This window comes from Mus caroli, chromosome 2, assembly GCF_900094665.2.
Source record: "Mus caroli chromosome 2, CAROLI_EIJ_v1.1, whole genome shotgun sequence".
Taxonomy (NCBI): Eukaryota; Metazoa; Chordata; class Mammalia; order Rodentia; family Muridae; genus Mus; species Mus caroli.
In genome coordinates, this window is record NC_034571.1 from 95,654,511 (window position 1) to 95,667,199 (window position 12,689).

At 38.0% G+C, this 12,689-nt stretch overlaps 1 protein-coding gene across 1 annotated transcript in view; it reads right to left on the bottom strand.

The window, feature by feature from the left end:
• Trim44 (tripartite motif containing 44) overlaps window positions 1-12,689 on the bottom strand; it is a 102,898-nt gene that overhangs the window by 47,643 nt on the left and 42,566 nt on the right. Inside the window, exons 3-4 of the mRNA XM_021155400.2 lie at window positions 11,153-11,392; window positions 1,148-1,167 (exon numbers count right to left, since the gene is read on the bottom strand). Of these exons, the coding sequence (XP_021011059.1) occupies window positions 1,148-1,167; window positions 11,153-11,392 (260 nt within the window). The remainder of the gene's footprint in view (window positions 1-1,147; window positions 1,168-11,152; window positions 11,393-12,689) is intronic.

Below are 12,689 nucleotides of genomic sequence, written 5' to 3' on the forward strand. Positions count from 1 at the left end.
CCTGCCTCTGCCTCCTGAGTGCTGGGATTAAAGGCGTGCACCACCACGCCCGGCTCTTTTAAGAGCAAGGAGACTCCAGTGAATGGACAGGATATAGGATTTCTGTTGTTCCTTTCACAATAGAGGACAACTGAATATGGGACCTAGTCTCCTAGCCATTCTTTGTGCAGGGAGAAATACATTTCCTTTACACATCAAACCCTCATTTAATCTCTCAGCAACACAGAAAACTCTTTAAAGAAGGAATTAACCCCATTAGTGAATTTTGCACTGAGACCTGAGGAATTCTGTTTCTGCAAAAGCCACTCAGGCTCTACTGGAATGAAGAAGAAAGTTCAGCAAGGGATATAGTCTTAACTCCACATAAAGAAAAATGTTTTATATTCATTGAGGGTCTACTTAAAATCCATTAGAAAAGGCAGTACTTGTGGTTAAAATAAAGTTTGAATAGCAGAGACCCAGACATCCTTCCTGATATCTCCCTGTCCTAAGTCCTTTAGTCTCCATGACAGATGGGGTCTGTCTGGACATTACAATTTGCTTGATGGCACAGCTGCAGCATTTCCTATAGTCTTTTCTCACTACTCAAGCAGATGAAGAGGAGAGAGAGTAAAGTCCAAGTTTACTATAAGGCCGAGGCAAGCAATAAAAATTACCCTGTTAAATTTCTTCCAACTACTGATATAGAAAAGTACAAAAGCCTTTCCCCATTTAAACAATTTTTTATACCTATTACCTAGTATTCATTGAGACATTCATTGTGACAGAAATAATACAGTCTAGAGCACATTCACAAAAGTCAAAAAGAACAAAAAAAGAACATTGTAAGTTTAGTAGGTCCATCTGATAGTCTAACTACCATTCAAACACAGAGCCTGCTCCTCTTAACAAGGTATTCTGAATGTGCTAAAGAACAAAGCAAAGTCTTTGTCACTATATCCTTTCAAGTCTACCTTTACAAGTTTACAGGTACACAGATGCGGAAGGAAATGGGAGTAGTACAAAATAAAAGCCTCAAAGCCCTGAATTAAAACAGATATCCCTTTTCTATGCTATCCCTTGCTTGTCTACATCTCAGGGGGCATTAGAAGGTTACAAATGTCACTGCACTTCTGAGAACAGACAAGCAGAAATAAAGTAATCTTACCTGGGTCCTTCCTCGTCACCCTGAAAAACAAATAAGAAACAGTATTAGAATTCATTGTTGGTTAAAACTTGTCTAGATTTCTTTAATTTCCCTCTTCATGTCAAACCAAAAGCACGATTGTCTATTTATTTTAACAAAAGCAGAGAAGAAGATATCTAAGGCGATGGTTCTCAACCTTCTTAATGCTGTGACCCTTAATTCAGTTCATGTAATGGTGAACCCCCAGCCATAAAATTATTTTTGTTCTTTCAGACAGGAACAATTATGGATGAGAGTTTTGACTGTGGGGTGGCAACCTCTTCCCTCATTTGATGCCCTGTCTTCCTGTTGGAGGTGGGCTCTATAAGTTCCCTCTCCCTACTGTCTGGCATTCCATCTAAGGTCCCTCCCTTTGAGTCCTGAGAGTCTCTCACCTCCCAGGTCTCGGGTGCATTCTGGAGGGTCCCCCCAACCTACAACCTTCTACCTCCTGAGGTTGCCTGTCTGAAAAAACTGGAAATGAGGAGGAGCCTGAGGAAAAGAAGGTCCAGTGACAGGCCCAAGGTGGGATCCAGCTCAAGGGGAGGTTCCCAAGGCCTGACACTATTACTGAGCACTCACAAAAAGGGACCTAGCATGGCTGCACTCCGGAGGGCCCAACAAGCAGCTGAAAGTGTCATATGCAGATATTTGTATCCAACTAATGGACAGAAGCTGCTGGCCCCTGTGATTAAATTAGGGAAGGCTGAAAGAAGCTGAGAGAAGAAGGGCAACCCTGTAGGAGGACCAGAAGTCTCAGTTAACCTGGACGCCTGAGATCTCTCAAATGCTGGACCACCAAACAAGTAGCATACCAACACATATACAGCAAAGGACTGCCGGGTCTGTGTCCAATCAGAGATGATGCACCTAAAACTTAAGAGACTGGAGGCCCCAGGGAATGGGAGAGTCAGAGGGTGCATGGGGTGGGGGGAATTAAAATCTGAAGTGTAAAAATAAATAAAATAAATTTTTTTAAAAACTAAAAGAAGGGCTGGTGAGATGGCTCAGTGGGTAAGAGCACCCGACTGCTCTTCCGAAGGTCTGAAGTTCAAATCCCAGCAACCACATGGTGGCTCACAACCACCTGTAATGAGTTCTGATGCCCTCTTCTGGTGCTGTCTGAAGACAGCTACAGTGTACTTACATTAAATAAATAAATAAATAAATAAATAAATAAATAAATAAATAAATAAAAGAAATAAAAATAAAAACTGAAAAGTTAAAAACATTATTTTTGTTGCTACTTCATAACTTGCTACTTCATATCTTGCTACTATTGTAAATTGTAATGTAAATATCTGATATGCAATTTCTGTAAAACGGACCTCCCGGAAGGGTCACAACCCACAGGTTGAGAACAGCTGGTCTAAAGGCTAAGACAAAGACTATTATATCCCTATGTTCAAACTGCCCAGCAGCAATGAACTGATAATTTGCCCTTGTAAGTAAGGACTGTGAACATACAGACCTAGGAGGCCTAAGTAATAGCCTTTTGTTTTGTTTTCATTTCTATGGCTAGCAGTATTCTAAGCACACTGAAAATCCCAAAATAGCAGTAGGTCTTAGGCAAAGCTGACCAGCTTCAGAAGCAACAAACTGTTTTCTTCCAAAACTCATTTCTGTCTTGGTCTAGCACTTTTCCTTGAAATAGGAACACAGTGTCCTATTATACAGTGTATTAAGATAGAAAGACGTCTAAACTGGCACTGAGGAGACAGGGATTCTGGTTGAAGTTCTGAGAGCTAGGAGTATGTGCCACTGGGGCATGCCAATTAATTAAAATGGCCTTTGGTCCCTCCTCTGTAAATGGGTAGTTTGGGCACTTAGTAATCTACTTCATCCATCACGCAAACAATACCTTTTCTCTTTTTCTTAGATATTCTTCAAAAAAATCAATGCACATTATTTCTCTAGGCACTTTACTCTCTTGACCTAACTTTATCAGTAACCATCAAAGCAGATTATTGGCTTCCCCTCTGAAACAAAATGAGAACTTTCAAAAGACTCTGAAGCCTTTCTCATGACAGCGGATTTATTATTCTGGTAACAAATTATCTTTCACATTCACTCAAGGGTGATTTTAATAGAAATTGTACTATCTGGTTGTACTCCCCAGAGAATCAATGGATGAATGATTCTAACTTGTATAAGCTGGAACCAGACAGTCTGGGTTCAAATCTTGGCTCTATGCACTTACTTGTGTTACTCTAACCAAGGTATTCTCTCTTTTGAACTTCACCCCCATTGTTTATAAAGTGGGGTAATAGCTGTCTCTGTATCATAGGATCAATATGAGGATTAATTAATGTTCATCACTGTTAAGCATAGTGCATGAGGACACTGTTAATAAGATTACTGATTAATATCAATAGTAATTTGTTATGAATCAGAAAAAGCAGTATAGAGGATAATGGTCTATGAGCTCTCAACAAGGGGCTCATGCACACAGAAAGTAAACCAAGTATTCTACAGGCTCTATAGAGGCATAAACAGAATGGCTGCAGCAGCAAAAGGGAAGAGGTGACATGTATATTGACATTTTGGATAGGCAGGATTTGCTCAGGCTGACAACACTAAAAAGTAAGAAGAAGACTGGAATAACAAGAGCAAAGATGATTGGAGGTGGGGGGTGGGGGCACAAGACAAACAGATGACTAATAGGAGGGTAGGAAGAATACTGGCACAACAAGAGCAAAGACATGATAGTTTCATTAATAGTTAGATAAGATACATGAAAGGAAGTGAGGGAGAGAGGGACACTTTGGGTTCTGTGAAACTAGAAATTAGGGTGTGCTTATGAGTTTAGGGCAGTTTGGGAGTGGGGCTAAGGGCAATGTGGGGATAAGAGTACAAGTGGGATAAAGGCAGATTACCAAAGATTGGGTCTGCATAGCAAGTTCCAACCAGGAAAATAATTTAACCATTCTCCGTAGAGGAGGTTGAAAAGGAGGCCATTTACAGACGACTAAGGATTTGCAGGGCTGGCGAGATGGCTCAGTGGTTAAGAGCACAGACTGCTCTTCCAGAGGTCCTGAGTTCAATTCCCAGCAACCACATAGTGGCTCACAACCATCTGTAATGAGACCAGATGCCCTCTTCTGGTGTGTCTGAAGACAGCTACAGTGTACTCAGATACATAAAATAAATAAATCTTAAAAGATAAAAGGGATTTGCAATAGTGTAAGGGCACCAATCAATTACACTTCAATGAGAAATGGGCAAGTGGTGGAAGGATGCTATAGGGGTAGTAGAAGACTTCTTCACATTTTGATCAACTTCTACATCTCAAGAGTACGATCTCAAGCAAAGTCATATAACTTAAATTTCACAATTTGTACTATTAATGACATAATTAAACTTCAATACAATTTTTCAATTATCATTGGCTATTTAAACCTAAGAGGATCTTGTAGGAAAATATATCTAGTCGTTCTCCCATGATTTAAAGCAAGTCCTAGTCACTGTCACACATCTTGGTGCAATGGGTATGAGATGGGATTTTGTGTATGGTTTTCACGGCACACTATCCATTCTAGCATTTGAAAGGCTGAGGGAGAAGGGTGGTAAATTAGAATCCAACCTACATAGGTTAAATAGGAAGGCCTGTAGGATTTCTGAGTTATAAAAATAGTATCTCAAGTTAACTTTTGCATTAAAGTTTGGTAATTAACTTTCCAAGATTCAGTTTTCTAAACAAATATATGATATATTGTAAGTGTTCAACAAATGAGAGACATATGGAGCTTCCTCTGAATTACTAATTGATACTATTTCTCAGGGAACAGGAGAGGAACATAAGGCATAATTTTGCTGTATGTGTACCTTTTTTAGAAAGTCATTGCTAAAAAGTATGCAGAAGACAGAATCAAAGTTTCATTATTGAAGGAATGAACAAATGGATAAAACAATTTAGGAAGCATAAGTCTATTTAGATAACTTCTTCAGATATACAGATGACTATAACTTCCAGTTAGAGATGCACAAATATGGGTCCTGCTATAAGCTCACCTCTATCCCAAAAGCCTTGTTAATTCGAGACATTCCTAATAGATCAGGCCTAACTCAGAAACTTCCTCACTGAGAGCTTGGGAGAGTACCACTCTGTTCTAATTTCTGTACCTGTGGAATTCTTTCTTTTCAGCTAGCAGTCAAGGGAAGCTGCCAGTGACAGCCTCTGTCACACGGTGTCTTTGTCAGTGGATTTCAACCATTTGAAACAGAAACTGTTTTTTGTTCATAAGGTACAAAAGTGCATAGTAAGTAATTACACACAGGAGTTCAGGCAAAGATAGAGCAGGATTTAAAATTAATTTCTACTGCACTATAAGTTAATTCTGGTTACAAATATTAGAAGTGACTTGTTAGACTAAGCAATATTTTTCAATCCCTCCTTTAAACGTCATGAGTATCCTTGGGTGGCACACTGCACTGTAATGTGACCTTTTCTTTCTATTCCACCAGTGGAAATAAGGTTTACCTAGATTCAAGTTTAATCCTAAATCTGTTTAGGAAAACCTGTAGCCATCATGACAAGTTAAACAACAAAAATGAATGTAAGGAAGACAACTGTGGTCCCCAAGAGTTGTTGATTCTTGAGACAAGGTGGCACATGTCTGTGATCTCAGCACTTGGGATACAGAGGCAGGAGACTGAGAGGTCATCCTCAGCCCCATGGCAAGTCTGAAGCCAGCCAGGGCTCCACAACACCCTAACTCAAAACACAACAACAACAACAACAACAACAACAACAACAACAACAACAACAAACCATATCCACTAGGCATAATATGAAAATGTTCATGCATTACAGATAAAAATGCTTGATAAAACATTATCAGTCTGTTTTTTAAAATTTGGATCACATCTCTCTCTCTCGTGGCTCTTTTTCTTCCCTCCTTCCCTTCCTCCCTCCCCCCTCTAAAAATACAGTAAAAGCTAGTGAGAGTGTTAGCTACACATGTCACTGGCAATCACTAAACTCTAGAAGTCCCCATATAACTTTATTCTGCGTCCTCCTGTTTTGACAAGTCCTTACTGAAATGAAAGGGGACACTGCAGCACAGAGGTAAAGGTCAGACTGCAAGAAGACACACAGGAATGGCCTTCATTATTCCTTAAGCATATTATTCTGAATAATAAAAAACTGGAATAAAATACTTTTAATATTTAAGTTTGATAAAGAGTAGAAGCTCAGAAAACAGAGAAGGGAATACTTCTCAGTTTGAATTATGAAGCACATGTAGAACTAATACTAAAGACTGACAAAAACATAGACATAAAAAGTATAGATCAATGTACCTCATGAAAAGCCTAAAAAACTCTTAAATTAACAAACTGAACGCAGATGATACATCATAACTGAGTAAAATGTTTATCCTAAAAATGCAAGGTTAGTTTAATATTGTAAAATTAGTCAATGTAATTAACCATTACAAAAATAAAGAAAATCTATATATAATCACTTCAAAAGATGTAAAAGATAAAATTCAATATAATTTCTGACTAAGAAAACACCAATTTGATGGAAGAACATTTAGAAACACCATCAATGCTCAAATGGTAGTATACCATGTTCTCCCTTGTAAGGCAGAACAAGGCAAGAATGCACCTTACCTTCATGCATACACTATGCTGATGGTTCCAGCTGCTGCACTTAGGTGTAAAAGCAAAATAACTAGTACAAAGCTGAGAGGGAGGAACAAGACTGTCATAGATGGGATGACTGCTGGGGCATAAAAGCCCAAATAATCTACTGAGCCACAGACATAACTCATCTTTAAGTTTGGCAAGGTTAAAACTGTTTGTTTGCTGGGGACTGTGAGCATATCCCAAGTTACAAGTATTTGGACAGCTAAAGATGAAGAACTGCTTGAACCAGAAATCTGTGTCAATCTAGGTAACACAGTGAAACTCTGTCTCAAACAAAAAGTTGTACTTAATGTATAGTATTAAGAATCTGAAATATAAAAATTAAACTAACATTGATGATACTAAGGATATAGAAATATATTTAACAAAAGCAATTTAAATTAACTAAAAAACTAAATCAGTTTTGAGGCCATACAAGATAAAACCTGTAAACTAAGAATACATACCATGTTCAATCAAGTGTTGTTTTCTGTGACTAATTTCTCTCCAGGAGCTCTGTACTCAAGGCATTTTCCCTTCTCATCACTTTTCATAAGTCTGATTTGTTAGGTCTCAGTGTGGATTTCCTTAGAGTTTATATTATTTGGGTTTGCTCTGCTTCTTAAATTTGAAGGTGTCCATTTTTTACTGCATACTGGGCACCATTATTATTTTTTTTCAGACTTTTTTTTTTTAGCTTAACAAATTTTTCTTGCCCCTTTATTATATGCGCACCAAGTGCTCTGTTATTTTCCCATGGACCCTGAACCACAGTTCAATTATTTTTCAATCTTTTGATAACACTAGATTGCTATCAAATTGTCTTCAAATTCAATCATTCTTTTTGGGTGTCTCCAATTTGCTCAAGTGTCTACCCAATGGCCTGTCATCTCTCTGTGTGTCTCTGTATGTGACACTGAGCACAGAACCATGCCAGGTAAGTGCTCTACCACTGCCTTGTCCCTTCTTATGTCTTTCAGTTTTATAATGCTCACTTGGTCCTTTTCCACATCCCTTGGTTCTGAGTGTCCTTGTCTGATAATTCCAGCATCTGCATCATCTTGTGCTGCTGTCATGTGCCTCTTTTTCTCTCAGTTTCATACAGTATATTTTATCAGTAAATGAGTATTTTTGGAGTATAACCTGAAAATATAAAGTTGTAATACAATTTTTTTTTCCTATTTAAAACCTTCTGTTTGGGTTGGAGAGATGGCTCAGCAGTTAAGAGCACTTATTGCTCTTCCAGAGGTCCTGAGTTAAATTCTCAGCAACCACATAGCAGGTCACAACCATCTGTAATGGAATCTGAAGCCCTCTATAGTGTACTCATATACATAAATAATAAAATAAAATAAAATTTAAAAGAGAAAGAAAACCTTATAAACAAACAAACAAGCAAAGCAAAACCTTCTGTTTTAGCAGGTCATGACCTGTTAAGTTAAAAAATGCTTATGTCCAGGATTACTTTTGTGGACAGTGATTTAAATTTCAATTTAATGTACATGCCTCTTCCTGACTCAGATGGTAAGGCTCTACTCTAGTTCCCACAGAGCTGGCTATGGGAAGGGAGAGATGCCAACTCATTACTCAAGGGCAGAGGTGTAACACAAATTTCCATCCACTGATCCTGGAGTAGAAGGGCAATGGCTTGTTAACATAGGGTAAGAGGAGATAGTCAGAGGTCTGGAAACAGTCTCCATAGTTTTGAAATGCTATTAGTACTTCCTTTTTGGTAAAGCAGGCAGGAGGAAAGTTAGAGTTCCTCCTACAGGCGCATGTCAAATGAGCCTTATTACTGAGAAGAGAAAGGGGGAAAGCAGAAAGTAAGGCTTTGCCTAAAGGCTCAGTGAAAAGATAACTTGTCAGTGTAGAGAACAGATGTTCAGCCCACTAGCTCCACTGCAATAGTGCCAACTGGGGCTGATGAGCAGTGAGCACTTTATGTATTCACTCTAGACGAAGCAGATCTGGCCAAAAGCTTACTCTCTAACTGGAGAGCAAACTGCCAAGTTCTTTGGTTACATGTAGTAGATTTGTCTTGGGAATTTTCTTTTTGTTTTTATCTGTTAGGGTTTCTAGTTTACAGAACACCCATGCTTGGAAATACTAGAAGGAAGGAAATCTTATTAACTCTCTGCCTTGTCCATCTTTAAGTCCAATGTTCCCAGGTGGTACTAATCTTTTCCCTGCTATCAAGTGGCTTCCACCCTGGGATTAGAGGGAAAGTGCAATGAAACCTGTCCATAATCCCTTGCAGAACCAGAAGCTCTGCTGTCTCTGCTTTGCTGTTAGATAGGCTGCCATGTGTTCCAGCCTGGTCTCAAACTTCTATCTAGCAAAGGATGAACTTAAGCGTCTGATCCTGCCCCCACCTTCTGAGTGTAGGTTTGTGAGCCAACACACCAACTCTATATGGTACTAGGATCAAAACCACAACTTTATGAAAGTTAGGCAAGTGCTTTACCAACAAAGTGACAGCCCCAGACCCTTCATTCTGTTTTTAGCATTAAAAATAAAATGGATTGATAAGCGAAAGGTCAGAAAGATGACCAGAAATATAGATAACCAACTATGAAAATGCCAACGAATTAGAACTTAAGAAATATATGTTATAAAGGTGTAATCATTAAAACACTTGCAATTTTCCTGTATATTTGAACACACTCTTAAAAATGTTGAAAAGGAAACCTTTTGACTAAATTCAAAATACAAGTGATTTTTCTCGTAATTAGGTGTTATGTAAAGGAAACAAAAAATTCCTCTGTGGAGTGAGAGGTACTGGATATTTACTCTAATAAATTTTCAAAGTAATTGGAATGAGATGGTATTAATGACAACAATTCTTTGGAAATGGTCTACCTAACAGAATACTTCTTTTTATTCTTAATAGCTTCATTGTGTCCATAGCCTAGTCTTTAAGCTGTATAAGCTCTTGCATCCTAAGAATACGTCCGTTAGCTGAAGTATTTAAAGAAGAGTTAATGTTCTGGGAGAGATGAGATTCATTATTTAGAATAAAAATAAAAGAAAGGGAACTATGTCACAAACCAAAGCATTATTTTTTAAAGTATAACTTAATCGAGGGCTCAAATTGAGGGGACTCTGAGTTAGCTATTGCTGTTGACCCTTTAAGTCAAAATGATTAACTCACCTTCAAAGAGTTAGGTGTGCAAGAACTGAATCCTCCTGATACTCAGCATACAAGAGCGAAAGCATCCAGTAGAATAAGACAAACTTAATTCTAAATCCTGGTTCCATTTTCTACTAACTAAATGATAACTTCGGAACTATCTCTCCAGATCTTTTTCCTCCATGTTTTAGACAAGGTATCTATATTCCTGGCTGCCTTAGAATTAGCTATGTAGACCAAGGCTGGCCTCAAACTCATTGGGCTCTGCTTGCCTCTGCCTCCTAAATACTGAAATTAAAGTCAGCTGCCATCATGCCTAGCTTTTGCCTCGATACATACACAATAGACATGCTCAAGTAGTTGTTTGAAATACAACACTTTATTGTAATGAAATAGCAAGGCATGTGCCGATTCACATTTACCTTGTGTATTTTGTTTATGCTATTCTCTTTTCTTTTTACAATATGTTTCTTTTTGTCTTGTAGTTTTCTTAGGTATTTAGGGTTTCTTTTGGAAACAGGATCTCACTATAGGCCAATGGGATCCTCCCTTCTCAGCTCCAAGTAGCTGCTTTTTTTTTTTTTCGAGACAGGGTTTCTCTGTACAGCCCTGGCTGTCTTAGAACTTATTTTGTAGCCCAGGCTGGCCTCGAACTCAGAAATCCTCCTGCCTCTGCCTCCCAAGTGCTGGGATTAAAGGCGTGCTGTGCGTCACCACGCTCGGCTCCATGTGCTGCTCTTAATCCAGCAAATATGTCCTCAATTTAAACAGATGGATCCATAAAACACCCAATGGGAAGTACTCCTCTGCTACTCACAAAGTGAAATCCACAGTTTCTCACTCTGGACTGTTTTAGGCTTTACTCCCTGATCCGTTCTAATTCAGCCCTGTTCTCATCTCTAAAGTGACTCATCATTTTCATGTTCATTTGACAGCTTGAGATGGGAATGTGGCAGTCACCTGCTCTCTTCTCTGGTTTGGATTTCTGACTCTTAACTGTGATTAGTATCTGTCCCATTGACTACATTCCTTTATGTTGGACAATGCTCTGCCAGGCCTAAAAGCCAGGACTAGACCTTAGTAGCCAATACCTCCACTCTAGTTTTCACTCTAGTGGAAATCCTCCCCAAGTTTTCAGTTCATCTATGTTTAGAGATCATCGACAGGCATTTTCAAAGCTAACATTCCTCATGGTTCTGCTACAAAGCACCAGCGCTTTCATTTACCTCTGCCTTTGGCTCAGCTGATTCATTAGAGGTATCAAGTTGTTCCTTGGCCTGGGCCATCTGCGTCATCAACCTATCCATGTGAGATTGGATGTCCGCCAATATCTCAGTCACATGAGCTGTGGCCATTGCTTCTTGGATATCCACTAAATGAAGGGCCTTCTGCTCCTCATCAGCAATCACTTTCTGAACTTTCTTAAACTCTTGCTGTATAAATATCTTCATCTGGTCTCGAGTTACCTGTAGAACAGATAAGAAGTATAGCTTGAACATAATGAAGAAATGAAAAGGGAGAATTTTTTTTTAATAGTGTTAGGCAGCTCTGTTCAAAATACAAACTAAACTATGGTTTCTATCTCATTTTGACCTCTTAGAGGGATGCTCTCAACAATATTTCTTCAACACCTATTATAAATTTCCTGGTAACCATCTTTATTTTTCAGGAACTAATTTCTTATTCTCTTTTTTCCCTTTGGGTTTTATTGATTTATCAGGTATATATAACTACTTTAAAAATTATAATAGATGAATACATAAAATAAAAAGTGAAATTTCTAGCCAGATATGGGGTTTCATGCCTGTAATCCCAGCATGATAGAGACTTAGACAGAGGAATTCTAAGAGTTCAAAGATAGCATAAACTATTAGTGAGTTCCAGGATAGCTGGGCTATAAATGGCTGTTTTAAAACAAACAAACAAACAAACAAACCAACCAACAAACCAACAAAGAGGAGGAGGAGAAAGTTTGAACTAGGAATAGCTGTATGTCAACACCTAGTTGGCAGAGCTAGGAGCATCAAGGGGTTTGAGTTGATGTTTCTCAGTACAATAAGATTGTCTTTAAAAGTAAAACAGGAGAAACAAAAAACTCATACAAACTACCAGTTCAGTAGATAGTCTATTTTTCTATATGGTTCTCACACATATATTAATTGGGTAGTGTTTCTATACATGGATTACAATAAACATATGGTTCTGTTCTTGCTTTTCCACTTAAAAGATAGTGCTACTGACTGTATCTTCATTTTTTATTACTTTTTACCACTTGCAGGATAATAAAGATATATCCCATTTATTCCTCTCATAAGAGAAATGTACAATTTTTATATTTTTACTATTACAGACAACACAGAAATGAATATCCGAGGAATTACTCTTAGTATTTTCATGAGCGTCTTCTGAGACCTCTTCAATCACTAAGCCATTTTATATATACTCTAAAATTATTGAGTGATGCTGCTAAACGACTTTCTGCAAAGGCTGTAGCAATTATACAACCCTCTGTGAAAGGAAGCATTTCTCTATAACCTTAATCAATACTGGTTAATATCACAGTTTTACATTTTTCAACATAGTAAGCAAAAAATGTTATTCTTATTTTACAACAACTATGTACCAAATATACACGCACACACCTGTAGCTGAGGATGTATTAAAAACCTTCGAAAATAAGAACTTTTAAATACTCCAAATCTTGACAGTAACTATATATTGCAAGCATGTTATTTTAAAAACTGTATTTTCTTGTTTTGCTTT